This window comes from Chanodichthys erythropterus, chromosome 12 (genome assembly GCF_024489055.1).
Source record: "Chanodichthys erythropterus isolate Z2021 chromosome 12, ASM2448905v1, whole genome shotgun sequence".
NCBI classification, from domain to species: Eukaryota; Metazoa; Chordata; class Actinopteri; order Cypriniformes; family Xenocyprididae; genus Chanodichthys; species Chanodichthys erythropterus.
Window position 1 is genome coordinate 8,244,583 of NC_090232.1, and position 27,623 is coordinate 8,272,205.

At 39.8% G+C, this 27,623-nt stretch overlaps 1 protein-coding gene across 1 annotated transcript; it reads right to left on the minus strand.

Annotated features, from left to right (window-relative positions):
• Nucleotides 1-10,444: 10,444 nt before the first annotated feature.
• Nucleotides 10,445-26,300, minus strand: rap2ab (RAP2A, member of RAS oncogene family b). Its single transcript, XM_067402963.1, has 2 exons — nucleotides 25,306-26,300; nucleotides 10,445-11,097 (listed from the first exon to the last, which is right to left on the minus strand). Exons 1-2 carry the CDS (start codon nucleotides 25,617-25,619, stop codon nucleotides 10,860-10,862), a joined length of 552 nt encoding a protein of 183 aa, XP_067259064.1. The 5' UTR covers nucleotides 25,620-26,300; the 3' UTR covers nucleotides 10,445-10,859.
• Nucleotides 26,301-27,623: the final 1,323 nt, after the last annotated feature.

The following is a 27,623-nucleotide window of genomic DNA, read 5'->3' on the forward strand; positions in this document are numbered from 1 at the left end:
ACATTTGTCAAACATCCATTCCTTTTAATCTTTCTTGATATGCATTTGTTAGTGAAGACAATTGGACGTTGTGGCAGTGCAAAGTCACTGAAAATAGACTTTATTTAAAGATTCTGAATCAAATAGGCTGTTCCCTTTCGATACTTCACTCGTACTGCGTATGGGGAAAGGTCTCCTTTTTCCCCGTTACTGAAGCCTTTTTCAATAACGCAGTGTAACTGCATTGTCATTGGTTCACTCATAGACAAGTTGTTGAACCAATGACGGCGCGGCATAGCTGCGCGACCTATGGCGACAGAGCGTGCGGATATTCCCGCCGAAATGGGCGGGGTTTAGGGCTATATAAGCGGGCGTTTCGCCATAGGATTTCAGTTCTCTCTCCTTCAGCGACGACTTCACATCGCTCCTCGCTGATCTCCGGCTGAAGCCTTCGCCGCCTGGAAGAAGCTCGCCTGGAAAGAAGCTCTCGCCGCTGTCGAAGAGGCTCCCGCAGCGGACTGCTGAGCTCGCCGAGGAAGAAGCGTGGGCGCCCTCGTCGATTGCCGCCTCGAGCGCCGTCTCGACCCGCCTGCTTCCCGCTTCCGGCCGCTTGCCAGCCCGTCTCCTGCCGCCATCCGGCGCGCCTAAAAGAGCGATTTTCCCGTAGTTTATTGCCGCTCTAAAAGAGCTTTCCAACAGCGGTTTTCACGGTGGCGGCGTTGTTACAAATGCCGCGCCACTCGTGTGGCACATGCAGAGTCCCTCTGCATGACGACGACGGACACGGTGAGTGCGTCGGCTGCCTGGGCAGACCCCATGCAGAGGCCGCGCTCACCGGGACCTCGTGTTCTCGTGTGAGAACATGAGTCTCGCCTCTCTGCGCTTCTTCAGTGAAGGCGATCTCGCAGCTCACGCCCTCCCGTCATCTTCCTCACGTGAGCCGGCTAGGAAGAGACGGCGGGGCAGAGCGGCCCAGCGCACGGAGTTGGATGACGTCACGCCGGCTTCCCCGCGTGCCTCACCCTCTCCCCCGAGAGAGCAGTCCCCCGTCCTGTTCTCCCGCCCTGAGCTGCGTCCCTCGGCAGATGCGAGCGACCTCATCTCTCTTGGCGGTTCTGAGGACGAGCCGCTTGATGACGTCATGTCTCCCGCGGCCTCTGAATCCGAAGGTTGGGCCGGTGATTCTGACCCTGCCCGCCCTCCCTTGCTGGAGCCCATTGACTGCAAGCCGGGTATGGATGCCGAGCTCTTCCGCATCCTTTCGAAAGCAGTAGAGGTTTTGGACCTCGAACGGGCTCCACCAGAGGAGCCATCACGGAGCAGGCTCGATGAGTGGTTCCTGCTGGGTTCCCGCCAGGCCCCTCGTCAACACGCCGCGCCGTTTTTCCCAGAGGTTCACTACAAGCTGACGAAGTCGTGGCGCGCCCCGTATTCTGCCCGCCTATGTACTACGAATTATTCAGCTCTCACCTCTGTGGATGGCTCTGAAGAGAAGGGTTACGAGCATCTACCGCCCCTGGACGAAGCGGTGGCGGCTCACCTCTGTGCCCCCACGGCTGTGGGTTGGAACACTAAGAGGGCCCTTCCATCCAAGCCCTGCGGGACCACTTCTGCCCTGGCTGGCAGAGCATATACGTCCGCGGGCCAGGCTGCCTCAGCGCTGCACGCCATGGCTATTCTCCAGGTGTTTCAAGCGAAGCTCCTCCGTTCTCTGGATGAGTCCGGCGTCGATGCACCTGCCTTCCGTGACCTCCGCAGCGCCACTGACTTAGCCCTGCGTGCCACAAAAGCCACAGCTCAGGCTATTGGACGATCCATGGCCAGCCAGGTCGTGCTTGAGCGCCATTTGTGGCTCAACCTGACCGAGATTAAGGAGATGGACAAGACGGCCTTTTTGGATGCCCCAGTCTCTCCTTCTGGTCTCTTCGGGCCAGCAGTAGAGGGCTTTACAGAGCATTTTACTGCAGCACAAGAGTCGTCTCAGGCTATGCGACACTTCCTGCCTAAACGCCCTAGCTCCACGTCTGCTTCCAGCCGCCCCAAGTCTGCGCCGGCTCAGCAGAACAAACCTGCCCCCTCTACCTCTCAGGCAGCACCACTCAAGGAACAGCGCCATTGTAAGCGCTCCTCCTTCCCGAGGCAATGTCAGGGACCCCGGCCTAAGATCACGCTGGACCCGACGCCTTCTAAGCCCTCCTGATATTTCAGGAAGGAAGAGGATGGTGCAAAGTCTCGCCACAGCCACCCCAAAAGCTCTTTCGTTCCACCCCCCTCCGCCTCGTTCAGCTCCGGGCGTAGGAGATATGTTCAGTGTTGTGCTAACTGGGCCCAGTGCTGCGTCCATGCAAAACGCTATTCTTATGGCGAACACTATGAATATTCTACCTTCTCTAAGAAAGAGCGAAGTTCCTCTTCCACTCTCTCTGGTGCACGGGCCCCCGATTGGCGGCCCGTCACCCAATACCATTCAGCCCCTTGTCACGCGGGCCGAGGCCTGGCGGGCCATCCCCGGAGTGTCAAGCTGGGTTCTGGGAACCATAAGTCGAGGTTACTCGCTTCAGTTCGCCCGAAGGCCCCCGCACTTCAGCGGGGTGCTTCAGACTTCAGTCAACACGGACGACGTTCATGTCCTCCGAGCCGAAGTCATGTCTCTTCTGAGGAAAGGAGCTATAGAAATAGTCTCCCCCTCAGAGAGCAATTCGGGGTTCTACAGCCGTTATTTTCTAGTTCCCAAAAAAGATGGCGGTCTCAGACCCATCTTAGGTCTCAGGCTCTTGAACCTCTCCCTCATGAGACGGAAGTTCAAGATGCTAACGCTGAAGCAGATCCTCGCGCAGGTTTGCCCCGGGGACTGGTTCTGCTCGCTGGACCTGAAAGATGCATACTTTCACATCCAGATAGCCCCCCATCACAGGCGATTCTTGAGATTCGCGTTCGAGGGTGTGGCTTACCAATATACAGTCCTTCCCTTCGGACTGTCCCTAGCTCCTCGCACTTTTACCAAGTGCATGAACGCGGCGCTTTCCCCACTGAGACAGATGGGAATCCGGGTTCTCAATTACCTTGACGACTGGCTCATCCTAGCCCAGTCACGAGCCGAGCTGGAGCATCACAGATCCGTGTTACTCAGCCACTTGGAGTGCCTGGGTCTCAGGGTCAACTTTGCCAAGAGCTCACTGCTCCCCAGCCAGCGTGTAACGTTCCTGGGTGCAGCCATTCAGCAGCTCGCGGCATCGGTCAGGAACAGAGCCTATTTCCCTCTGAAGTTTTTCCAGAGGATGCTAGGGCTGATGGCTTCCGCCTCCCCGGTTCTGCAGCTCGGCCTTCTTCGGATGCGGCCTCTGCAGTACTGGTTGAAGTTCCGGGCCCCTCCTCACGCCTGGAGGCACGGCCGCCTGCGTCTAAGGGTCAATCAAGCCTGTTTGGCAGCTCTGAAACCCTGGATGAACCCTGTATGGTTCAGCCAAGGAGTACCCCTACAGGCGGTGTCCAGAAGGACGGTGCTCTCAAAGTATGCGTCCAACACAGGTTGGGGCGCTTTTTGTGAGGGCAGACCGGCCTTCGGCTCGTGGTCTCACGAGGAATGCCATCTGCACATCAACTGCCTCAAGATGTTGGCAGTGATTCGAGCCCTTCATGCGTTCCAGGCACACCTGATAGGGTGCCACGTCTTAGTCCAGTCGGACAGCATAACAGTGGTGTCATACATAAATCACCAGGGCGGTCTTTCGTCCAGCCGCTTATGCGCTCTGGCGAAGCGTCTTCTGGAATGGGCATCACCAAGGTTTCAGTCGCTCAGGGCGACTCACATACCCGGGAGAACAAACTTGGGAGCAGACATGCTATCTCGGAGCAATGTCCCCTCAGACGAGTGGATGCTCCACCCCCAGATGGTTCTCATGATCTGGGAGTTCTTCGGGAAGGCAGAGGTAGACCTCTTCGCTTCAGAAGGCAACTCTCACTGCCCAATTTATTTCTCGAAGGAGGAAGATGCGCTGGCCAATGTCTGGCCCAGCACCCTCCTTTACGCTTTTCCCCCGATCGCTCTGATCCCACAGGTCATCAGACGAATCAGGGAAGACAAGCACAGAGTCCTCCTGGTGGCCCCGCTCTGGAGGAGCCAAGTTTGGTCCTCAGAGCTGTTCAGGCTTTCCACAAAAGCTCCGTGGCCGATCCCCCTGAGACGGGACCTCCTCTCTCAGGCGAACAGGACGATTTGGCATCCCCAGCCAGAACTCTGGGCTCTGCACCTCTGGTCCCTCGACGGGAGCCTGCCAACCTCCCCGGGGACGTGCTGAAAACCATTTCTTGGTGACTTGCAGGCCCTCTCCGTGAGCCCTGCATGCCTTGAGTTCGGGCCCAACGACTCTAAAGTCGTTTTGAAACCTAGGCATGGCTACGTCCCTAAGGTGCTCTCGACTCCATTCAGAGCACAGGTTATTTCCCTCTCAGTGCTTCCTCCCTCGTCGGACGAGCGAGAGTTGGAACTATTCTGCCCTGTCAGGGCATTAAGGACCTACGTTGATCGATCACAGCCTTTTCGGCAATCTGATCAGCTCTTTATCTGCTTTGGTGGCCGCACCAAAGGGTCTTCGGTCTCAAAGCAACGTCTTTCGCGTTGGATAGTCGACGCTATTGCTCTTTCTTACTCCTCTATGGGCCTCGACTGCCCCATAGGAGTTAGAGCTCACTCTACTAGAGGAAAGGCTTCCTCTTGGGCCTGGTCTAGTGGAGTTTTGATTAAAGACATCTGTGAGGCGGCCGGCTGGTCCTCGCCGTCTACTTTTGTCAGATTTTATCATTTGGACGTTCCGACCTTACAAGCTCGGGTCCTCTCAGTATGATCCAGCGGCCTCTATCGAGCTCCGCTTCATGCCACTCTGGGAGTTAACTCCCTTTTTGTAGTGTAACGAGGATTCGACAGCTCCGGCCTTCTCACTTGTCCTCTGGTTCCCTCACGGTGCCCAAGACAAGTCCAGTCGTTCCCTGCTGTGGCACGGCGCGGTTGAATTCGTTCCCCATACGCAGTACGAGTGAAGTATCGAAAGGGAACGTACTCGGTTACTAATGTAACCTCGGTTCCCTGAGATACGGAACGAGTACTGCGTTACTTGCCGTGCCACGAGGCTGCGGCTTCAGTGTCGTCGCTTCAGTCGAATGACCTGAAATCCTATGGCGAAACGTCCGCTTATATAGCCCTAAACCCCGCCCATTTCGGCGGGAATATTTGCGCGCTCTGTCGCCATAGGTCGCGCAGCTATGCCGCGCCGTCATTGGTTCAACAGCTTGTCTATGAGTGAACCAATGACGATGCAGTTACACTGCGTTATTGAAAAAGGCTTCAGTAACAGGGAAAAAGGAGACCTTTCCCCATACGCAGTACTCGTTCCGTATCTCAGGGAACCGAGGTTACGTTAGTAACCGAGTACGTTTTTTTTCATGAATGAAAATGAGGCTGTAGGGATTGACATACACAGACCATTCAATGGGTTTTAATGTCTCTAATATATGCTTTCACACACACATATCAGTCTTTATTGAACAGGACATTTAAGCTTCAAAACTCTTACAGTACTGTAGTATATGTTTGTTTTTCTGTGAGGAAGATGAATGTTCTCATAAAGTCTTGTGCTCTGTGTGAATCTTTCATCTCACAGTGTGTTCTGCAGTTTCTCGCAGCTGTGATTGAATAAACCGCTGTTCTCCCCGCAACAGACACACACAAACACACACACACAACCATCTCCTGTGTCCTTGCCTCTGTCCCGCCATTACTGTACCGGCACCCCTGATTTACTGAGCGGCATCTCCAGATACAATCACAGTCCCACAATCCTGTTTCCAAGCAATTACTGTGAACGTACCAATGTTCAAACATCCTACAAACGACTATTGCAAACTCTAAATAAGAGCAATATAAATGTCCAAACTATCCAAAACAAATAGTCTGCTACGGCTTTTTAATACCCAGGAGACTTAAAGTCAACATGGAATCAGAGTTGACTGATTTTACTTTCTGTTCCTGGTGTTATTGTGAGCAATTCATCATAGCATCCCAAAGAAGAAGAAGAAAAAAAATATGTTTGTCTTTGTAATCTTGCAGCTCAGGTCATGTGACTTTGGTGAGAAATGTTTGAGTTCATTTTGCAATCTCTGACATTAAACAGTCTGTGTGGGAGAAACGACTGAGACATTAAAGAGGGCTTGAGTACACCGCATAGCTCCGGCTTCTATACAAAAACCCAATTTTACATAAACAGAGATACCGACATTATGTTATGTTATCATCCTGTTGCCATGACACCAAGCGATGTCGCCTCCGGCAAATCTTGTCCTCTATAGACCTGCTTTTCACATGCTGTTCCATCATTCCATCATCTCAGAGGAGGATGAAAGCCTGCTGTAGTGGGTGGTGTGAAATCTCCTGTCAAACGTCTCACTCATTCGACAAGATAACTGCACATCTACTCCAAACGCTGCTAATACAACATTAAAGTCAAGGTTTACATTCAGCTCTGGAGAAATTCATCATCTTAACTCAAATATGAGTGGAAAAATATGTGAAGTAAATATACATATAACACACAGAATTGCTATTGTTAATTTAAATACCATTTTGGTTGATTACAATATAAAATAATAATAATAAAATATAAAATAATTAATAATTATATTACATAAAAAATCTAGATTATATTATCATAATAATATTTTATATTATTTATATATAATAATTATTTTATATTGTAAGTATATATATATATATATATATATATATATATATATATATATATATATATATATATATATATATATATATATATATATATATATATATATATTTCATTTTTTTTTTCTTTTGCTGGAAAACTTGAAAAATTAAAGATAGAAATGAAATAAAAAGTACAAAAATTAATAAAACTGGAAAAAAATACTGAAGCAAAAAAGAAATATAAGAAATCTAAAATGAATTACAAAATTGCTAAAACTCAAACTAAAATTAAATGAAAACTGAAAATATAAAAAAAAATCAAAATTTTAATAAATGCTATATCATAGTATATAAATCATACTAAAATAACACTGATTTTTATTCTTAATTCTGATTGGTTGACGTGCAGACACTCCAATGCGATTCATTAAAGGTTAGATTGGGTCTGCCTGAATGGGAAAACTCTAAAATCTCAGAAACATCAGTAAAATACCATATATAAATTCAGGAATAAAATCTGACATCAACAGACTCATATATTGTGCATCTTTAGCTCAAATCACAGGCTTTTTCAGATAATGAGCTTGTGCTTCAATGAAAAAGACTGGCTCTTGCAGACAAACTCAAACTTGCATCTACCACTGTGAATAAGATGTCTTTATTGTCGTGTTGAATGAAACCATATTCACAATCCATTTACCATGTGGAAGAGGGTAAATGTTCACTTAAAAAAATATAAGATCAATGATGAAAGTTAAAAAGGCAAACCCTTAGTTCACATGGCAAGGCAGATTCACCCATAAATGATCGTCCGAAGGGTCGTTGAGTGTTTGTGTATTTTTTGTGTGTGCGCATCTATTCCATCTCATCTGCTGTAATATTCACAAATAATGATATTTTAGCCATGCATATGACCGCTAAATCAACATACTGTAAGTTTGGCATCTTTTATATAAACTACACACAACCATCTTAAATTGTTTCAATACATTTTTTTTTTTTTCACACACATTTTTACATTTCCGGATGATCTTATGGATCACAGACGTGATGGTCTGAAGAAAAATTGCTCTGTAATACCAAAAAAAAAAAAAAAAAGACCAAACAACAATATAGATTAAGAAAACATTATTATCTTATACTCTAATGATTAAATAAACAGAAATAAAATTTAATTAAAACAGATCCTCATAAACTTTAATAACAGATTTGGTAGCCTGTAACTCTCCTGAGAAAGGTATGATAAAATTATTTTTCTATTATTATTATTCCTGTCATATTTGCTCAAAGCAGATGAATCGAGGGACTCTTGAACTGATAATAAAGTGCCCCATACAAACTGATTAAACTAGAATAGTTTTCCTCCATGTGTTTCTGTACAACATTCATGAGGTTCACTGCATTATGATTATTCCTGTTCCACAATATCATTAAATTTATAATCACATCTAGTACAGGCTTCAAGATTAATTGGTACTTTCCACAAATAGGGTGCAAAACAAAGCTTGAAATCTTGATGGTCCACCTCAGGAGGTCAAACTAAATATTACAGTATACACTCTAAAAAATGCTGGGTTAGGTTGATTGGGTTGTTTTAACCCAGCGGTTGGGTTAAATGTTAAATGTTTGCCCAACATGCTGGGCAGTTTTATTTAAACCAACTATTGTTTAAAAATTGCTATATGGCTAGCTTAAAATTAACCCAAAATAATTGGGAAATTAAAAACCAGATGCAATTAGAGGCAATAATAATAGACAAAAGGTGAATGTTTATTAATAAGCTTTAATATTTTATTAATATAAATTTAATAGTTTAATAGTTTATTAATATACATTTATTAATAAGCAATTTAATAAATGTTTATTGTTTAATAATTATTCATTGAACATTAATAAATGTTCATTTCCAACATACTTTGGGTTCATTTTAATTAAGCAATACAGTAATTTTTAAAGAACAGTTGAGTTAAATAAAACTACCCAGCAGATTGGGCAAACATTTAACCCTACCGCTGGGTTAAAACAACCCAATTGCTGGGTTTGTCCATTTTCAACCCAACTTGGGTTGTTTTTAACCCAGCATTTTTTAGAGTGTATGAGCTGTTTTTAGTTATTTAATCTGTATTTTAATTATTTAATAAATAAAATAATTTTTACATTAAATATATAATATATTTTAAATGTAGAAAAAAAAATTAAATTATTACCTATTTTTAAAATATTTTTTTCCCCTACATTTAACCGAATATCAATATGATTTTAACTGTTGAATATAGTCAAGACCTCTGAGGTGCAGCAGGCCAAAATTAGCCACTTTGAATGCTATAGGTTGATTTGTAAGTTACATAACTGTTTATCTAACATATCAACTAGATGTTTATGTTTTTATTGCTTTAAAAAGTAACAAGACCCTTTTCATGGAAAGTGCCGCTAGCCTTTCATTAGAAATACTGTTCCCGCCTGATTCAAAGCTGTACAGTCTATTCTAAAGCAAGTCCCATGATTGTTTCACTACATTATTACAAAATACATAATTCAGTTTGCAACATTCTATATCGAGGTGCTAATTAAAAACCACAACATAATCAGCTGAATATTCCCAGCAGTTTCATAAATCAAAATGGACACAACATTACAAAAGAAAAGTGCTTCTCAGGATCCTATTTGGCTTCCTCAAAGAAAATGTCTCTCAAACGCTCAAAGTAAAGCCCCTCGCCACTGCAACGGGACACCTGCACACACATAGATCCCCTCATGAACATTTCAAACCCAGATGTCTGATAGTCCCTCGGAGGAAACGTCACCTTCGCCGACAGTGGGCCGTTTGGAAGAACAAAACTAGGTCATTCTGGCTCTTTATTTAAGTAATGGCAGTTTAAGACATCAGGTTCTATATGTGCAAACTAAATGGTCGATCGAGTCTCTTACGAACAGCGCCAAACTTAGAATGAAAGTGTTGAAAACATGCGGAGAAAAGAAAGACTCAAGTATGGTGCATTTTTATAACCCCTTTGACCTTTTTTTTTACAGTTTCTTGTCGATTCATTTATAATAATTGTGTTTGATTAAGGCGTTTACACACTAAAGAAAGCTGCGTTTTGCGATCCGTTTCGAAGGTGCAGGAAACATGGGGTCATAAGCGGGAATGCAGCAAACCGGATTTGCAAAACTGAACTCGAACCCGCCTCCTTGAGATTCCAAGAGCTCAATGAATGCGAAAAATGTGTTTTCTCAAATTTTTTTTTTCATTTTTCATGTGCGTCTTTGCAAAGCAGCATTGAAATCAATGGATCTGAAGCATTGCCTAAAAGTTACATTTCTCAATGTTTGTTTGCACAGCTTTCGCAAACCCTTACGTATTTTAACTATGTCTTTGCAAAGCAACATTCCCATTGAAATCAATGGATTTGCAACATTGCCCAAAAGTAACAGTTCTCAACTTTTGTTTGCACAGCTTTCGCAATCCCTTGCGTATTTTATCTTTTTTTACAAAATGGTAAGTTCCTGTCAGTTGTGTCTTTTCAATGTAAAAGTCTTCGCTACTGACTGACACACTCATAAAGAAAGTCTTTGCCGCCATCTAATGGTGTAATAATGTAACTTCTGTTGCTGCTCACGGTCAGGGACTATTTATTCTGGCGGAAGGAAAGCTTTTAGTGAAAGTTTACTTCATGAAAGTAGCACTAAAATGTATTGTGTAGTAACCATTTTATAAAAGCAATAAGGTACTCGAGGCTAGTGCTGTATCAGGAATAAGTCACGGCTGAAGGGGTTGCAATGCGAAGGGCGTTGCATGACTTATTCACGATATAGCACAGCCTCTCATACCTTATTGCTTACTTGCAATGCACCATTTCTATTGAAATCAATGGATTTGCAGCATTGCTTAAAGTTACATATTCTCAACATTTGTTTGCACAGCTTTTGCAAACCCTTGCATATTTTATCTACATCTTTGCAATGCAGCATTCCCATGGAAATAAATGGATTTTAGAGTTGTCTAAAAGTTCAATATTTGTAACTTTTGTTTTCACGGTGCAACATTTTTTTATGCATGTTTTTGCATTGCACCATTCCAATTGAAATTAATGGATTGGCAGCGTTCTTTAGTGTGTAGACGCCCTTCAGACCCCTGTGAAAAGCCCATGTCGATGCTGATTGCGAGGGGTTATTGTATATTGCAGGAGGAGCAGCACGGGTCTTCTTTATCTGGCTGAGAGGCATAGTCCATCTGCCTGACTATCTCTGAGAACAGTTCGTCCACCATGGTTTTGCTCTTGGCTGATGTCTCCATGAACGGGCAGCCCCATTCTTCAGCTAGAGCTTGACCCTCGCTCGACGAAACCTCACGCTCGTTGTCCAGGTCCACCTTGTTTCCCACGAGAATCACGGGCACACGCTCATACCTGTGAATGCACATGACACGATAATGAGCAGAAGCTTCAACACAAAATGACAATTCAAAGGTTAAATGTGGCATTTTTTTAGCACTAAATGCAAGAAGTAACAGTTGTTTCCGAACAGGTTTCCTGCACCTTTTGCTCGTGTCTGCCATTGGTCAGGCAAACGGATAGTTCCGCCCCCAAACTAATGTCATTGGTTGAGTCTACAGTTGACAAAACAATTCACAGGCTGCATCCGAAATAGCATACTTGTGTATGTGTAAGAAGTATGTCTGAATTCACAGCTTTCAAAAAAGAGTAGGCAAAAAGTACCTGGATGACCTGAAATTCTGAAGTGTACATATGATGGACACTTTACTATCCCATAAGGCAATGAAATCGAGCTTTAAGCTAATACAGTCACAGTATATATATTGTGAATTGTCCCTAAACAAATACATAAATAATAATGTAACACTTTACAAGAAAGTTTTTAATTAGTTAACATTAGTTAACAACATTAGTTAGCATGAACTAAAAATGTACAATACCTCTACAACATTTATTAATCTTTGTTTACATTACCAATACATTATAAAAAGTTGTATTTGCAAACATTAGTTAATGCAGTGAACACGAACAATGAACGACTCTATTATTATTAACTAACATAAACACAGATTAATAAATACTATAACAAAATGTATTGCTCAATGTTAGTTCATGTTAGTTAATATGTTGCTATGAGAATAATAGTAATAATAACAATACAATCTATACATTGGATGACAGAAGATGAGAAACTGGAAACATATCTTTCACTTAATTTCAAGTGGATGCAAAACGGAAAATTAGCTTCACTGTATACTGAAAATTACATAATGCTGATGATAACACAAAGTAAATCCAACAATTTATTTACTATTTTCAACCAAAATAATCATCATTGGTAAAATGCACCAATAAATAATGAATAATTTGCTCCAGATGAAACCGTTCAATGTGTTTTCTTGACCAAGATGGATTGAGTTAATATGAGAGCAATTCACTCCAGTTATCGAACCACCATCCGATACCAGAGGTCAAAATCGTTAAATATGACGTAAATTTATTTGTCTTCTTCCCAATGACACACTAGCTGTGTGGCACTGACCGTAGTGATCCTGGACGTCCAATAAGAGGCTCAGGATGCGTCTAACACTGTGAATCATTCCCTCCACAGACTCTGAGTCAGAGCTATTGATCTGTCAGACCCTGGTGAAAAACGAGTCTCTTTAGAGAAGTGTGTGTCCAGGGGTGTCGGGCGCTCGGCCCACGGCTCATCAGACCAGCTGAGTCATGGAAACCCATTCCCAGCCTTTAATGCAGAGAGTGGAGGAGTATCGGTTTGATCAGCTCTAATTAAAAGAGGAGGAAGATCATAGTGACTGTAGAGAGTGATGAAGACAACAGCAAGTGAACATCTCAATGGCTGTGAGATGAAAACATTACTGCTCTTTTTCATCACTCAAGACTCTTAAATGGATAGTTTAGGGATCAGACGATCTTAGAAATTTAGGTAGGCTATATAAAACAGCTATTTTAAAATGTAATAATATTTCAAAATTTTTGCAGTTTTTTTCTGTATTTCAAATAAATGCAGCCTTGGTGAGCAGAAGAAACTTCTTTTAAAAGGGGACCTAATATGCCTCTTTTACAAGATGTAATATAAAGGGGCTTTCACACCGGGTAGTTCAAGGAACATAGCCAGTATAGGGCCGTTTTCCTGGTTGCATTTGCACCGCCAGTAGGAACTACACTGTGTGCAGAATTATTAGGCAAGTTGATTTTCTGATCATATTTTTTTTCCAAGCACATTTTACCAATTCCAATCCACATCAATCTTAATAACTACTATTAATATTGTTTTTAATCATTTATAAGTGATATATAATTGTTCATGAAGGCTGGAAATGAAAAATGCCCTATATTCAGGTGTGCAGAATTATTAGGCAGGTTTTCTTTTACAGATAAAATGAGCCAAAAAAGAGATTTAACTCAGACTGAAAAGTCAAAAATTATTAAATACTCATGAGAAGGACGCAATACTAATGTAATACTAGAAATTGCAAAGTTAAAGCATGACCATTGGACAGTGAAATGCTCATTGGGTCAGCGGGTCATACAAAAACAGCTGGAGAAGAAAAGAGACGTTAACTGCAAAATAATTAAGAATTAAGGTGAAGAATTAAGTGTGAAACCACCAGGAACCCTTTAGTCTCCAGCGCCACCATTTCCCAGTACTGAAACCTACCTGGAGTCTTCAGAAGTGTGAGGTGTCAGGATCTCAGAGACTTAGGTTAGGTGAAGAATCCTAAAAAATGACCCGCTCTTAATAAGAATCACAAGCTGAAGTGTTATAAAGTACATGAAGACTGGGTTTTTATAGGCCTTATAGACAGACAGCTTGAGAGTGACTCCTGAAGGACCAGCACCACATCCTCTTGTACCACTGTTTGAAGAATTTATCTTCCAGAATCTGGCAGTAAGGTGTGGGAGTTCACTTTTAGTCCATCTCTTATCCTGAAATGTCCATCTTGCAGAGATGGACTAAATGATCTTCCAAAACTTACTGCCAGATTCTGGAAGATAAATTCTTCAAAAATGGTGGCGCTGGAGACTAAAGGGTTCCTGATGGTTTCACACTTAATTCTTCACCTTAATTCTTAATTATTTTGCAGTTAACGAGTCTTTTCTTCTCCAGCTGTTTTTGTATGACCCCGCTGACCCAATGAGCATTTCACTGTCCAATGGTCATGCTTTAACTTTGCAATTTCTAGTATTACATTAGTATTGCGTCCTTCTCATGAGTATTTAATAATTTTTCAGACTTTTCAGTCTGAGTTAAATCTCTTTTTTGGCTCATTTTTTCTGTAAAAGAAAACCTGCCTAATAATTCTGCACACCTGAATATAGGGCATTTTTCATTTCCAGCCTTCATGAACAATTATATATCACTTATAAATGATTAAAAACAATATTAATAGTAGTTATTAAGATTGATGTGGATTGGAATTGGTAAAATGTGCTTGGAAAAAAAATATGATCAGAAAATCAACTTGCCTAATAATTCTGCACACAGTGTATGAAGTGATGTAAACTGCGCTTGTTGTTGTGACTTTTATTTTGATGGCGCAGTGGACCTTTATTTTGGCGCTGAGAATGCTAGAGCCTGTGCACACAGCGCTCTCTTTCTCCGTCTTCATTAGCTCATGATTTGTTTACCAGCCTGTCTAATATGTTATTAGATAGAACTGTTATACAAAGAAAGAAGACAGTATATGATAAAAAAAAAAAATTGGCGTTTGCAGTGTGGTTGATGTCCAATGTCACTAGCTGAGCAGAAATACATAATCATGTTTCATTTGGTCCCCTCAAAGTTGCGTTGGATTTTCTCCTTTGATCGAGAGGTCCGTCTATCATTGTTTTTTCATGTTCGTAGAGTTAGCTTGTGGAGTAAATATTTAGGCTATAAACTGTGTGAACATGGTTTTTAAAAAAATGTTGGGTGCCGGTGTTTTGCGTGCGTTCAACATACACTTACTTCACTGATAGTTCCTATAGTGCTGGTTTAGAACCTTCTCTAAAGTAGGAGCTCCCAAAAAGGAAAAACATGCTGTTTTCGTGCATATGTCTTTAAATGCAAATGAGTTGCTGTTCCCCGCCCCACTTTCCAGAAGGGGGCAGAGCCTTTACAGCTCTTGCCTCGGATACTCTACCACAAACTAACAAAACATCTGTTTGGTTCTGAGTATCATCTGTATCGCGGTCACCCTCACGTGACCAGTTCTTCATCATCATGAAAGTTTATTATCTGTATGTGTTTTACAGCCAAACTTCTGATATATGATTTTCTGAGCGCACATATCTGAAGCACGCACACAGAAAGCTGGATGTCAGGTGGCGCTTCCTGTGAGTATCAAACTAAGTTCTCTTTCACGTGTTATTGCTCTTAAACTGTCAAATACACACAAAGTTCACAGACACAGTCAGTTATGTCTGTGAATGTAAACAGCAAGTAAAGAAATTGCATGTGTGTATTAGATCTGTGTATTAAAGTGACAACAGCGTAATATACAGTGCTGTTAATCTGAATGAAACCACAAAAGAAAAACAGAAAATCCCTCACCGCTCTTGACTCAATAACTTAAGCCGGGTGCACACTGTGCGATTTATAATAGTCCTTTACGATTGTTGCTTGTCAGACTGTATACGTTCGTGATCCTCATGTCACACTGTGGGATCTCAGCTGTCATTTATGTCAGTCGTTTATGTGCGACAGTTAAGCCACGTTAAATGACACGACAGTGAGCTGCATTACACGCGGGACTAAAATGGCGGCTAATAAAGACATCACTAGCGTTAATTTTGATCACGGCTCAAAGTTTTTCTCAGACGACCAAATCGTGGCCAAAATCGCACAGTGTGCTTTAGTAGCTTTAATAAGAATACAAGTCTTACTTGAATGCTGCTGTTAAATGATCTGGCGAGGAGATAAACATGGCGGACTGTGTACAGCTCACTCAGGGCGGGGTCTATGCTAATAGGGAAGAGTCAGTCAGCAGTCATGGGCGGGGCCTAAGCATTTGTGATAGCTACAATCTGCAAACAGCTTGTTGTGAGACATTGCTTATGATATATGGGGATTAACAAAAAAGAAGAATGTCGAGGGAATTTTTACCATTATAGGGTGGATGTGTAGGCTACACACACTGCAAACACACATTTATGTTCAAACACCATGTAAAAATGAATTTTGCATTATAGTTGCACGATGTAAATACTGCAATTCTGTACATAGTAAATGTCAACAGGCATGTTTAACAGGAGCAGGGGTTTCAGAGATGACAGCAGGGGTTCAGGACTCACTCAATGACACTGTTCAGCATTATTTATGAAGCACCAAACAATAACATCTCGTGCTGCAATGGCATTTAGCATGACCAGCATCATTCACATCATGTTATTCCATCTAGCATTTCACCAGCCTCAGCTAATATACCTTGTAACACTAGCGGGACGTTGTCGTGGGGCGAGAGGTGTGAATGGTGAGTGGGAGGTAAGCAGCACAACAGATGAAATGTCATCTATTGGTGGCATGCAGGAGAACCGCTATTTATAGACTGACTGACACAAGGGAAGTCTAAAGTCTGGAGTTAGACGCCTGTTTGAGGTCTGGGATGGTTTGTGTCATATTCATATAACCATATGCTGCTTCAGCTCATGTACATGATGGCGTTCACAAGATGAGCTCACATGAGCGCCAACACAATGATATGTTTAGCAGTGAGAAACGCAGACTTTTCAATTTGAAAGCATGACAACAAAAGAATTATTGTTCTTTTGAATGCTGACATGTCGTGCATTTAGTTTGTGCTTTTTTATGTACTGCTGATGAAGAATATCAATAAAGCTGGCTGAGAAAACAACTACTGATTTAGCCAGTTTATGAAGTGACATGTTTGAGCAACTAAACTACTTTTCCCAAAACAAATTTCCCATCAGTCTCAGTGGCAGAACAACTCAGTAGAAGGACAAAATACACATATAGAATTGATGTGTGCCTTTTGCTCTTCATTTTGTTTCATAGGTGCTCTAAGAAAGCTTCCTGCATTATTTTAATTATAATAATTATGTTATATAAATGTCTACAAAAAATGATATATACATATATATTCACACACACACACACACACACACACACACACACACACACACACACACACACACACACACACACACACACACACACACACACACACACAGTTATATAGGTACATAATATTCTAATTGTACTTTTATTTATTTAAAATGATTTAATAATAATATATATATATATATATATATATATATATATATATATATATATATATATATATATACATATATATATGTATATATACACATTCAATTTATACATATATTTTAATTAATTTAAAATATTTAATTAAGTTATTTAATATATATATATATATATATATATATATATATATATATTACATTACTTTAATTTGTTTAATTATATATATATATTTATATAAAGAAATTGAATATTATATGTAATTTAGCTGACATTTAAAATGCTAAATTACATATAATATTCAATTTATTTATATATATATATATATATATATATATATATATTATATTAATTACATTAATTAATTAATTATTATATTAATATATATATATTAATTACAACTAGATTATTATGTATGTTAAAGTAATTAAAATATTATTAATGTATGTGTATGTGTGTGTGTGTCTATATATATATATATATATATATATATATATATATATATATATATATATATATATATATATATATATATATATATATATTGTTGTGATTCACCACAAACTGGTTCTCATTCAGTTTCTTAATGTTGCTTGGTGACATTTTCCAAAATGTCACGCCATGCATTATCATCTTAATGTCTAAGTGATTAAAATAATTTAATACAGTGACAAGATAACAAACATAGCAGCACTAGTTAAGTGAATGTAATTACCCTGGAATCTAACGAAGCACAAGCCTTCATGACCCACAACATTTATTAGAGGATCATTGAAGCATGAGCATCTGCTCTTAAAGCACTGACCGAATGTCATGCAGCGATTATAATGGAACCCATGAGCTGCAGATGCAGATGACAAGGTGCATTTACCAATTTAGCATCTGACAGCAGCTCAATAGCTAATTATTCTTTCATGCTACTGTGTGCATGCATTGCTTATTGCCTGAAACCAGGCGTCACGGCACAAGCATTTGACTGATAGTGAAATGAACCACACAGGGTAATTTACAATCAAACGCACTGCATCCAATAGATTAATAATGCACTCTAATGATGGAAACTGCAAAAGTTTATTGGTGTTGTTTTAGCATGATTCACTACAGGAATTAAGCAAGTCAGGTTAAAAAAAAGTGCCTAATGCAATTTATACAGTGGAATTGTTTCGAGAATTTGCCACAGGGTGAAATGTGATCAGTCTAACTATGATGCAGCACTGAGGGATTTAAAACACATGATTTCACTGTCCGTCTGTCAAAAAGTGACGGCTGCATTGCTCCGTCCATCGCATTGAAGGCCTCGCCGGCGCAGTTGCCCAGTAACGGTTCGACCCCCGGTGCTTAGGAACACAAAAACAGATGTGATGTCTCCAGAGACCCTGCTGGAAGCAATGCATGCTGGGATGCTTTTGGCCATAAATGCTGGTCAGGCCACATGCTGATTCAGAGTGAAACAAAGAAACCTAGTTGTTAATGAAAACAAAGAGGGGAACATTGTTTCCAAAGATTCCCAAAATAAAAAGGTCTGTCAGAAATTAAAAGCAGAATTGGCTGAATAAAGTCCAAACTGAGTGAACAAGACACAATGCTCAGAAACTAAACTGCTAGAAGAGGATAGACAAAATAACATCAAAAGATTAGATTTGTTTAGTTCTGTTTCCTGTGTTTGATTATCAGTTTCACCTGTGGATCGTTTTCCTTCATTGGTTTGTTTTGACCTGATTTTTACTTGTTTGCATTCATTTATGAAAGGTGCTATAGAAATAAAATAAATATTATTAAAAAATGGAAACTAAATGGGAAAAAAAAGAAAAAAAAAACAGATCAAATGCTTAAACAGTGTTTCTCAAGTCTCTTAGTAAACATGCACATTATAATAAATAATGAAACAATCTGTTGAATCTGAATCAACAATCATAAAGACTCAATGATTGCCACCTACTGGTCAAATAATGTAACCTAGCGAAAGGGTCGCTGAATAAATCTTTTTAGTGAATTGAATCAAAAGATTTGATTCACTGTAATGAATCAAAATCAACACTACTATATTATATTTAAAGGTGCCCTAGAATCAAAATTTGAATTTACCTCGGCATAGTTTAATAACAAGAGTTCAGTACATGGAAAAGACATACAGTGAGTTTCAAACCCCATTGCTTCCTCCTTCTTATATAAATCTCATTTGTTTAAAAGACTTCCGGAAAATACGTAACAGTCGGGATCATTAATATGTATGACCCCAATATTTGCATATGCCAGCCCATGTTCAAGGAATTAGACAAGGAAAGGCAGTTTTAACGTCTGGATCTGTGCACAGACAAGGTAAGCCAGCAAGAGCAACAGCAAAAAATGGCAGATGGAGCAATAATAACTGACATGATCCATGATATCATGATATTTTTAGTGATATTTGTAAATTGTCTTTCTAAATGTTTCATTAGCATGTTGCTAATGTACTGTTAAATGTGGTTAAAGTTACCATCGTTTCTTACTGTATTCACGGAGACGAGAGCCGTCTCTATTTTCATTATTAAACACTTGCAGTCTGTATAATGCATAAACACAACTTCATTCTTTATAAATCTCTCAAACAGTGTAGCATTAGCCGTTAGCCACGGAGCACTATCAAACTCATACAGAATCAAACGTAAACATCAAAATAAATACTTTACTCACATAATTCGAAGCATGCATACAGCATGTATGACGAACATCTTGTAAAGATCCATTTGAGGGTTATATTAGCTGTGTGAACTTTGTAAATGCACTGTAATATAGTCGAGAGCTCTTGAGGCAGAGAGCAGGTGAATTAAAGGGGTGGCGCGCTGCCAAAATCAGTGTATAGTTAATGATGCCCCAAAATAGGCAGTTAAAAAAATTAATAAAAAAAAAGCTGAACTTCACAGACACATTCAGGAGACACCTTAGACTTATATTACATCTTGTGAAAAAGCATTCTTGGGCACCTTTAACATCATATAGGTTTGGAATAATGTGAGGGCAAATAACTGATGACAAAATTGTTTTTGTGGAAGCATGTTTATAGTTGAAAAGCCGAAAATACAAAAGCAAAAGGCCAATATATAAAGGAAATTATGTGACGTAAAGAGTACCTATTAAACTTTTCACCGTTCATCGTTCTTTGTTGGTTGAGCAAGTAAAAGCTCTGCAAAGTTACAAAGTCCCTCCAAAGGGAGTTATTCTCTATATTAGTGTTGTCAAAAGTACCGACTTCGGTACCAAACTGGTACTGAAATTTTAAAAATGTGATGATGCCAAATATTCCCCCTAGCATTTTAAGTGCTGTTGAGAGAATTCATAAACATATGTCTGTGATTGGCTACAGTGATCAGCGCACGGGAGCGTTTGAAAGCACATGGAAGTGTTTGAAAACATATCTGCCGATAGATGTATCCACTGATAGACGCCTGCTTTCAAACACTCCCGTGTGTATCTGTGTAAGTGCTCCATAAACAACTTCAAAGGTGACTATTTACATGTTTTTGAATCATTGATCATTGTAGCCAATCACAGACATATCTTTTGAGCATGTGAGCACAATGGCCAATCAGAGGTGTTTAAGAATCTCAACAGCACTCAAAATGCTAGGAGGAAATGCTGGCATTGTGACATTTTTATAATTTCATTAAAAGTGCTGACTTTCAAAATTTCAAAAATAACAAATTCGGTACCAAGTCAATACTTTTGACAACATTACTCCACATCAGTGCGCACTGTTTCTGAACTCCCTGAAACGCCACCATTGTAGTCTTGAGTTTTCTTCCAGGAACAAACACATCACAATATTCCTCATTTAAATAATTCCTGCCCAAGGCATACTTAGAATAAAGGTGCAGGGCCTGGATGAGGCTACATTCTGTTGGTCCAAATCCGATTATTAGTGTATCCGGTTGGAATCTGATGTAAAAATACTGTTGCCAACATTGTGTATCGCAGTCGTTTAGTTCCTAATTTTGTGTCCATGTCGCTCTTCATTTTCCAGAATATCTGCATTGGTTTCTATGGCAACGGCTTGCGTTGGTAGGCATACAACAAAAACAACAACTGCAGCGACTTTCAGCATGTTTCCTATAACAACGTCTGATGTTTACGTTTTACGTGGCGTGAGAAAGTCACATAAACCATAACAAATCCAATCAGAGCAGTCAGACTGAAACAGATTTCCAGAAATGCTATTTGAATAGTATTTCAAAACACATATGAATTTAGCTCAAAACGGATTTTAAAAATCGCATTTCATGTGATTTCTGACCGTTCACACTTGCTAAATCTGATTTCAATCACAAAAATCGGATTTGGATTGACAGTCTGACCGTAGCCTTAGTTAGTAGTGTTGAAACTCGCGATTATGGTAGGGGCGTGACATTTCCCAAACACACTTGAAGCAGTTGACCAATCACAACACACTGATCCAGCTGACCAATCACAGCACATTGTGCTTTTCAGAAGGAGGGGCTTCATAGAGACAGGAACTAAACAGAGCGTTACTGACAGACTGGGAAGAGAGGAGCTGCAACAATGACAAATATAGGTAAAAAATGTGTTTAATTCAAGCATGAAAACCTATTCTGTTAGTACCCAAAAACAAATCAAGACTTTGTAAAAGGGCAAAACAGGTAATCTTTAAACACAGTATAAAGTACCTGAACTGATGTGAAAATACATGTGCTACATCAAATAAAAGGTCACAATTTAAGTAAAAGGTAGAAAAGTAGCCAAACCAATTTTAAAGTCGTACAACAAACATTATCACCCTCTCGGTGTACGGAAATAGAGTAAATCTTCTCTTCAGAATGAAACACAAATGAAGACAGATGACTTCATGTTAATGCGCCGCAGCTTTGCTCGCGGTCACAGCGGTGCAGCGGAGCGAGCAGCAAATTGGAGCAGGTTAAAAAGCAATCATGATCTTCAGCGGCCTTCCCTACACACTCTCTCCAGACTCTCCATGACGCGTTTTTTCCATGTGTTTCGGAGCTATGAGAATAGCAGAAACACTCCCGCAAAACTGATTTCAGATGAGTGTTAAATGTCAATATCTATGGGCACAAACAGCAGGTTTCCCTCAGGAACACAATCTCATCTTCCAAGAAGCAAGGTCTCGCGGGAGGCAGTTACACCATCATCCAATCTATGAACGCAACATTTACTTTACAAGGGTGTCATAAGACATGCTGTATATGTGTTGCATTAAATGCACCTATATTCAATTAGATATAAATAGAAAAATACTGTAAAGCAATTAACAGGTGTGAGTTAGCAACACACTTTAATATGCCAAGAATTGCTTTATTTCTTCTTAACAATGTTTCTTATACATATATATTCAAAAGTTTGGAGTAACAGTTAACACACTTATAATGTTGCAAAAGATTCTATTTCAAATAAATGCTGTTCTTTTGAACTTTCAATTCATCGAATAATCCTGAAATAAAATGTATCATAGATTCCCCCAAAATATGAAGCAGCACAACTGTTTCTAACATTGATAATAATCAGAAATGTTTCTTGAGCAGCAAATCAGCATATTAGAATGATTTCTGAAGGATCATGTGACACTGAAGACTGGAGTAATGATGCTGAAAATTCAGCTTTGATCATAGGAATAAATTACACTTAACAATATATTCACATAAAAAACAGCTATTTTAAACTGAAATAATATTTCACCATTTTTACTGTATTTTATCAAATAAATGCAGTCTTCGTGAGAAGAGATACAGTAAATAACATTTATTATATTAATGTGTAAGTTATATCAAACTGCATGTAGTCTGAATGTCATTAACACATTTACACATCTTCAGATTAAACTGATAATGCTTTTAGATACCAATTAGCATAATTTTAACACATTTTTACAATATGTAAATGCTTTTCACAGAATTGCACATTTAGTATCGCAGATTATGTGAAACAGTGCACAGATTGTGTGTGGGCAGTGTTATATTTATTTTAAACACCTGCCGAAGCTAAATTGATTACGAAGATGTGTGTTTTTAATCTAAATTCATTATAGAGTGTTTTGCATTAGATAGAAAGCAGATGACCGATGGATCCACCCACATTTCCTCTTCTCAGGGTCTCGCTGCCAAAAGTCAAGCGAGCCTTTGGGTTACAGTGCGCTAATGCAGTTGTGATGTTTCTTTGGCTTCCACCAGCACACAATCTCATTTATATTTTGGTGAGTGTGCAAATCTCACCAGCGTTACTGTAGTTATCATCAGCCGTCTCAGCATGTATCTGCCTCCTCCTGCAGATTAACAACCTGTGCCAGAGGTTTAGAAATTTTTTGCAGGTTCTGGCATAAACGGTGCCAATTCAATTCATAATGCGAGAGATAAAGCTGCAAAAAATGTGTGTCCATCCTGAGTGTGTTTAAAGAAGGGAATTTCCACAGGAATTTCAAGCTTCCTTCAGACTCGATTTATGTGTTTATTTAAGGCAATTTTATTTAAGTGGTTTCACAGAGCTGTGCAAGTTTCATGACTCTTATCGCTCAGCACATTTTATTCACATAGAGTAAAATAAGTTAATCTCCAATCAATATTTGTTCATGTATTTAATAATGAATTTATTTGTTTATTTGGCAAGTAGAAATAAGATGGATAAAATGCATAGTTGCTATAATTCATAATAACCCATACATGCAGTATAAAAATAACTAAATATGGGGCTAATTCATTTTTTATAATCTATTTAGCACCAAATCAGTCCAAGACTTTGCATGGAAAACTGTCAAGTGTGTGTGTGTGTGTGTGTATTATATATATATATATATATATATATATATATATATATATATATATATATATATATATATATATATATATATATATTATATATATTTAAATGACTTGATTACTGTGGTAAAGTGGCCAATTACTGACCGCATTGCTGTAACTAGCTGCACTACTGTTCATAATGTCATCATCATGCAATGCTTAAGGGTGCTTTTGCTATTCAAATGCAACAGTTACTGTATTTGTCACGATCAACCAGACACCTCCGAATAGACAGAGAATGCCAGAAGACAATATGTGAAAAGTGCATAAATAAGAGCTTTTTAAAAGCTTTTCTCACTCAAGGTTCTGACATGATAATGCAGGCCTTTCAGGTTTTGCAGATACAGTGATGAATCTTTTGTCTCTGTGTTCTTAACCTCACTCTCGCTTTTTAATTGTTCTGTTTGTGAAAGCAATGCGTTCAAACCTCTTTTAAGAGTTGATATGGAAAAAAAACAAACAATACAGCATCTGTTTCTAGGCCTCAGGTCAAACTATGGAAAGATTATAACAGACGCTGCCTCCCATTGGACTTATTATTAACCGTCATATTATTCCACTCACTCACTCAAGTGCTTCCATGTTCTTAACTTGGAAAAACTTGGAAAGTTCACCTCACTCAGAGAAGACACACTCCTTGACTGAGCAGTACCATGGTAAAATACAGTACTCCTATGTAATATTATAAAGAATGATACCATATTCTTATAACACATACAAAACAAACTACTGTGGTTGTAGCGTGGTAAACTGACAGTATCACATGCTAATATCATGGCACTTCAATATTTACCATAGTACATGTCGAAAAACATGCATAATTTTCAGTGTTTATTGTTTTTCCTTGCATTTATAAGAAAGTACTGTGGCAATACAATGGTAAAATGACAGTAACATATGCTAATAGCATGGCACTTCAATATTTACCATGGTACCTGTCCAAAAACATGCTAATACCATTTTCTTTTGTTAGTTTATTGTTTTCATCTCGAATTTATAAAAAGTAATGTGGCAGTATCATGGTACAATTATGGTAATGCCATACTATAGTACTGAATGATTATCATATCAATATAAGACATAAAAAGGAGCTTATAAAATGATAGTATCACATGCTACCATGGTATATTAATATGTGCATGGTACATGAACAAAAACATGGTAATACCATAGTTTACTGTAGATTTATTGCTATTCATCTTGATTTTACAAAAAAACTATTGTGGCAGTATCATGGTAAATTCACAGTATCACATGCTAATACCATGCTACTTTAATATTTACCATGGTACATATCCAAAAACATGGCACTACAAACTTACATGTCTGTAAGTTTATTGATTTTTGTCTTAAATTGAAAAAAACACTGTGATAGTATGTTAATATTATGAGGTACTCCAATGTGCTTCAAAGAAATACTATGATATGCACATCATGGAGTTCAACTAGTCAAAAATGATGGTACCAGGTGCTAATAACATGGGAGCTACCTCAAAAGTACGGTATCTCAAAGAATACCATGCTATTTCCATCAATCATTGCAATACAATGCAGTGATTTTGGCCAAAGAAGAAGCCTCGCGTCTCTTACCTCTTCACCCGGATGATCTGATCTCTCATGGGCTTTATGTCTTGGAAGCTCTGCTGGTTGACCAGGCTGTATACCAGGATGAAGCCCTGGCCGTTCTTGATGTAGAGATCCCGCATGGACGCGAACTGCTCCGTACCGGCCGTGTCCAGGATCTCCAGCACCGATGGCGATGAATCCACCTCGATTTCCTTGCGGTAGAAGTCTTCGATGGTCGGGTCGTACTTTTCGATGAAGGTCCCGGTCACGAACTGGACCGTGAGAGCGGATTTCCCGACCCCTCCGCTGCCGAGCACCACCACCTTATACTCGCGCATTGCGCACCGAGCCGAACCGACGTGACGCGCGTAATGGAACCAGCTAACAGTGTCCGAGCCGATCAGATGCGACGGGAAACTTGCCTTGAATATTGCAGAAGTCGAGCAGACGCGGAGCCATGGCTGGCTGGATTGCAACACTCACCATAGAGACAAATAACAGAGGCGCGCAAAGAGCCAATGCGCGGACTTCATGGCATCTGTAACCATCTAGAAGAGCCAGAACCCGACAGCTGCTTAAAGAAATAACCTCTAAAAAGCCTCTCAGAGGTCTTTACGTGCATTTTAGCCTATAAAAACGCCGAACACACAGGGCATCACGCGTCCCCTCCGATCCTTAAGGATGCTGCTGCATTCCAGAATAAAAGATGCACACTGTTCTGCATCTTACAGCATCCTCAACCGCCATACTCTCGGGTGGAGACCTTCTGAAGCCAGACCACACAGTCTCGGCTCAAGGATAGGAGTTTTATAGCGGGATTGATGCTATTAGCGCTCAATGGGCGCGGAGGAGTGCGACAAGCCACGCCCACTGTTCTTAATAAGGCAATGGTGAGTGAGGTGGGCGGGACTTCCGCTTTTAACATCGGCGCGAATGGTTACAGCCCCAGTTGAGCGACCAATGAGATGCGGCGCAGGGAGTGTGTCAATAAATGATGCTAGGGATGCTGTTCCTATAGCAACAGCGCGTCGCCTGCATCAGCACCTGAAATAGAAAGCAACAGGGATGCGACCATTGTTTGCACTGATGGAGGATGTAAGTCTGCAGCGGTTCATTTAAGTATTTGAATACTTCAATGTGTGAATGCAGGATCATTTCTCTTCACTTACTGTAGTTCATCCACCCTTGTCATAGTTTAATTTTTAATAAATCTATTGTTTTAGTATTTCAAACTGATGAATGATATGTTTTGCTTGAACAGAATGTTATCTTTATTTTAAAAATTCCATTTTTAGACATATATTGTTATCTAATACAATGGCATTCATACATATTTCAGTATGTCTTTATGTAATGTACAGACTATGGGCTGTGCAGTTCTTACCTCTTAATAAATTATCCATATCCACATGTCAAGGTCTACAGATTTCATTAGAAAGCAACAGCAGGCTCGAGTTACATCAGTGGTAAATCATATGTATAATGCATCAGCAGATCACTGGGTATAAATCCATGTAAGTTTTATACAAGCAACAATAAATTGTCCTAATAAATCACAATGAAATGTTACAACAAAAAATATTAATATAGCAATAATTCAGCCAAAAATGAAAAATCAGTAATACTTGCTCACCTAATGACTTTTCAAACCTGCACTGTAAACCTTAACACTCAAAATAATTAATTGGTTTGAGTCGGACAAACTTATATTAAACAAATTAATTCAGTCAACAGTATTTAGCTTTTTTTCTACAGAACTGATATATTTTAAGTAAACTGAACCGTTTCATTGTTTTGAGTTTTATGAAATCATTTCTTTTAATTTGGACAAACTTAAAGGGTTAGTTCACCCTAAAATGAAATTTCTGTCATTAATTACTCACACATTAAGATATTTTTGATAAAATCCGATGGCTCAGTGAGGCCTGCTTTGACAGCAAGACAATTAACACTTGATGTCCAGAAAGCTACTAAAGACATATTCAAAACAGTTCATGTGACTACAGTGGTTCAACCTTAATGTTATGAAGCGATACTTTTTGTGCACCAAAAACAAAATAACGATTTTATTCAGCAATATCTAGTGATGGGCGATTTCAAAACACTGCTTCATGAAGCTTTGCGAATCTTTTGTTTCGAATCAGTGGTTCGGACCGTGCATCAACTGCCAAAGTCACGTGATTTCAGTAAACAAAGCTTTGTTCTGTCATAAGTGTTTCGAAACATTTTGAAATTTCAATGGTTTGGCAGTTGATGCACGCTTCGAACCACTGATTCGAAACAAAAGATTTGTAAAGCTTCAAAGCTTCATGAAGCAGTGTTTGAAATCGCCCATCACTAGA

What these genes read in the sequence shown, in the direction of transcription:
- rap2ab (XM_067402963.1), bottom strand. Translation starts at nt 25,619, where the DNA reads ATGCGCGAGTATAAGGTGGTGGTGCTCGGCAGCGGAGGGGTCGGGAAA. An exon ending in CAGATCATCCGGGTGAAGAG is followed by an intron (nt 11,098 to 25,305) that starts GTAAGAGACGCG and finishes GTGCATTCACAG; the next exon opens with GTATGAGCGTGTGCCCGTGA.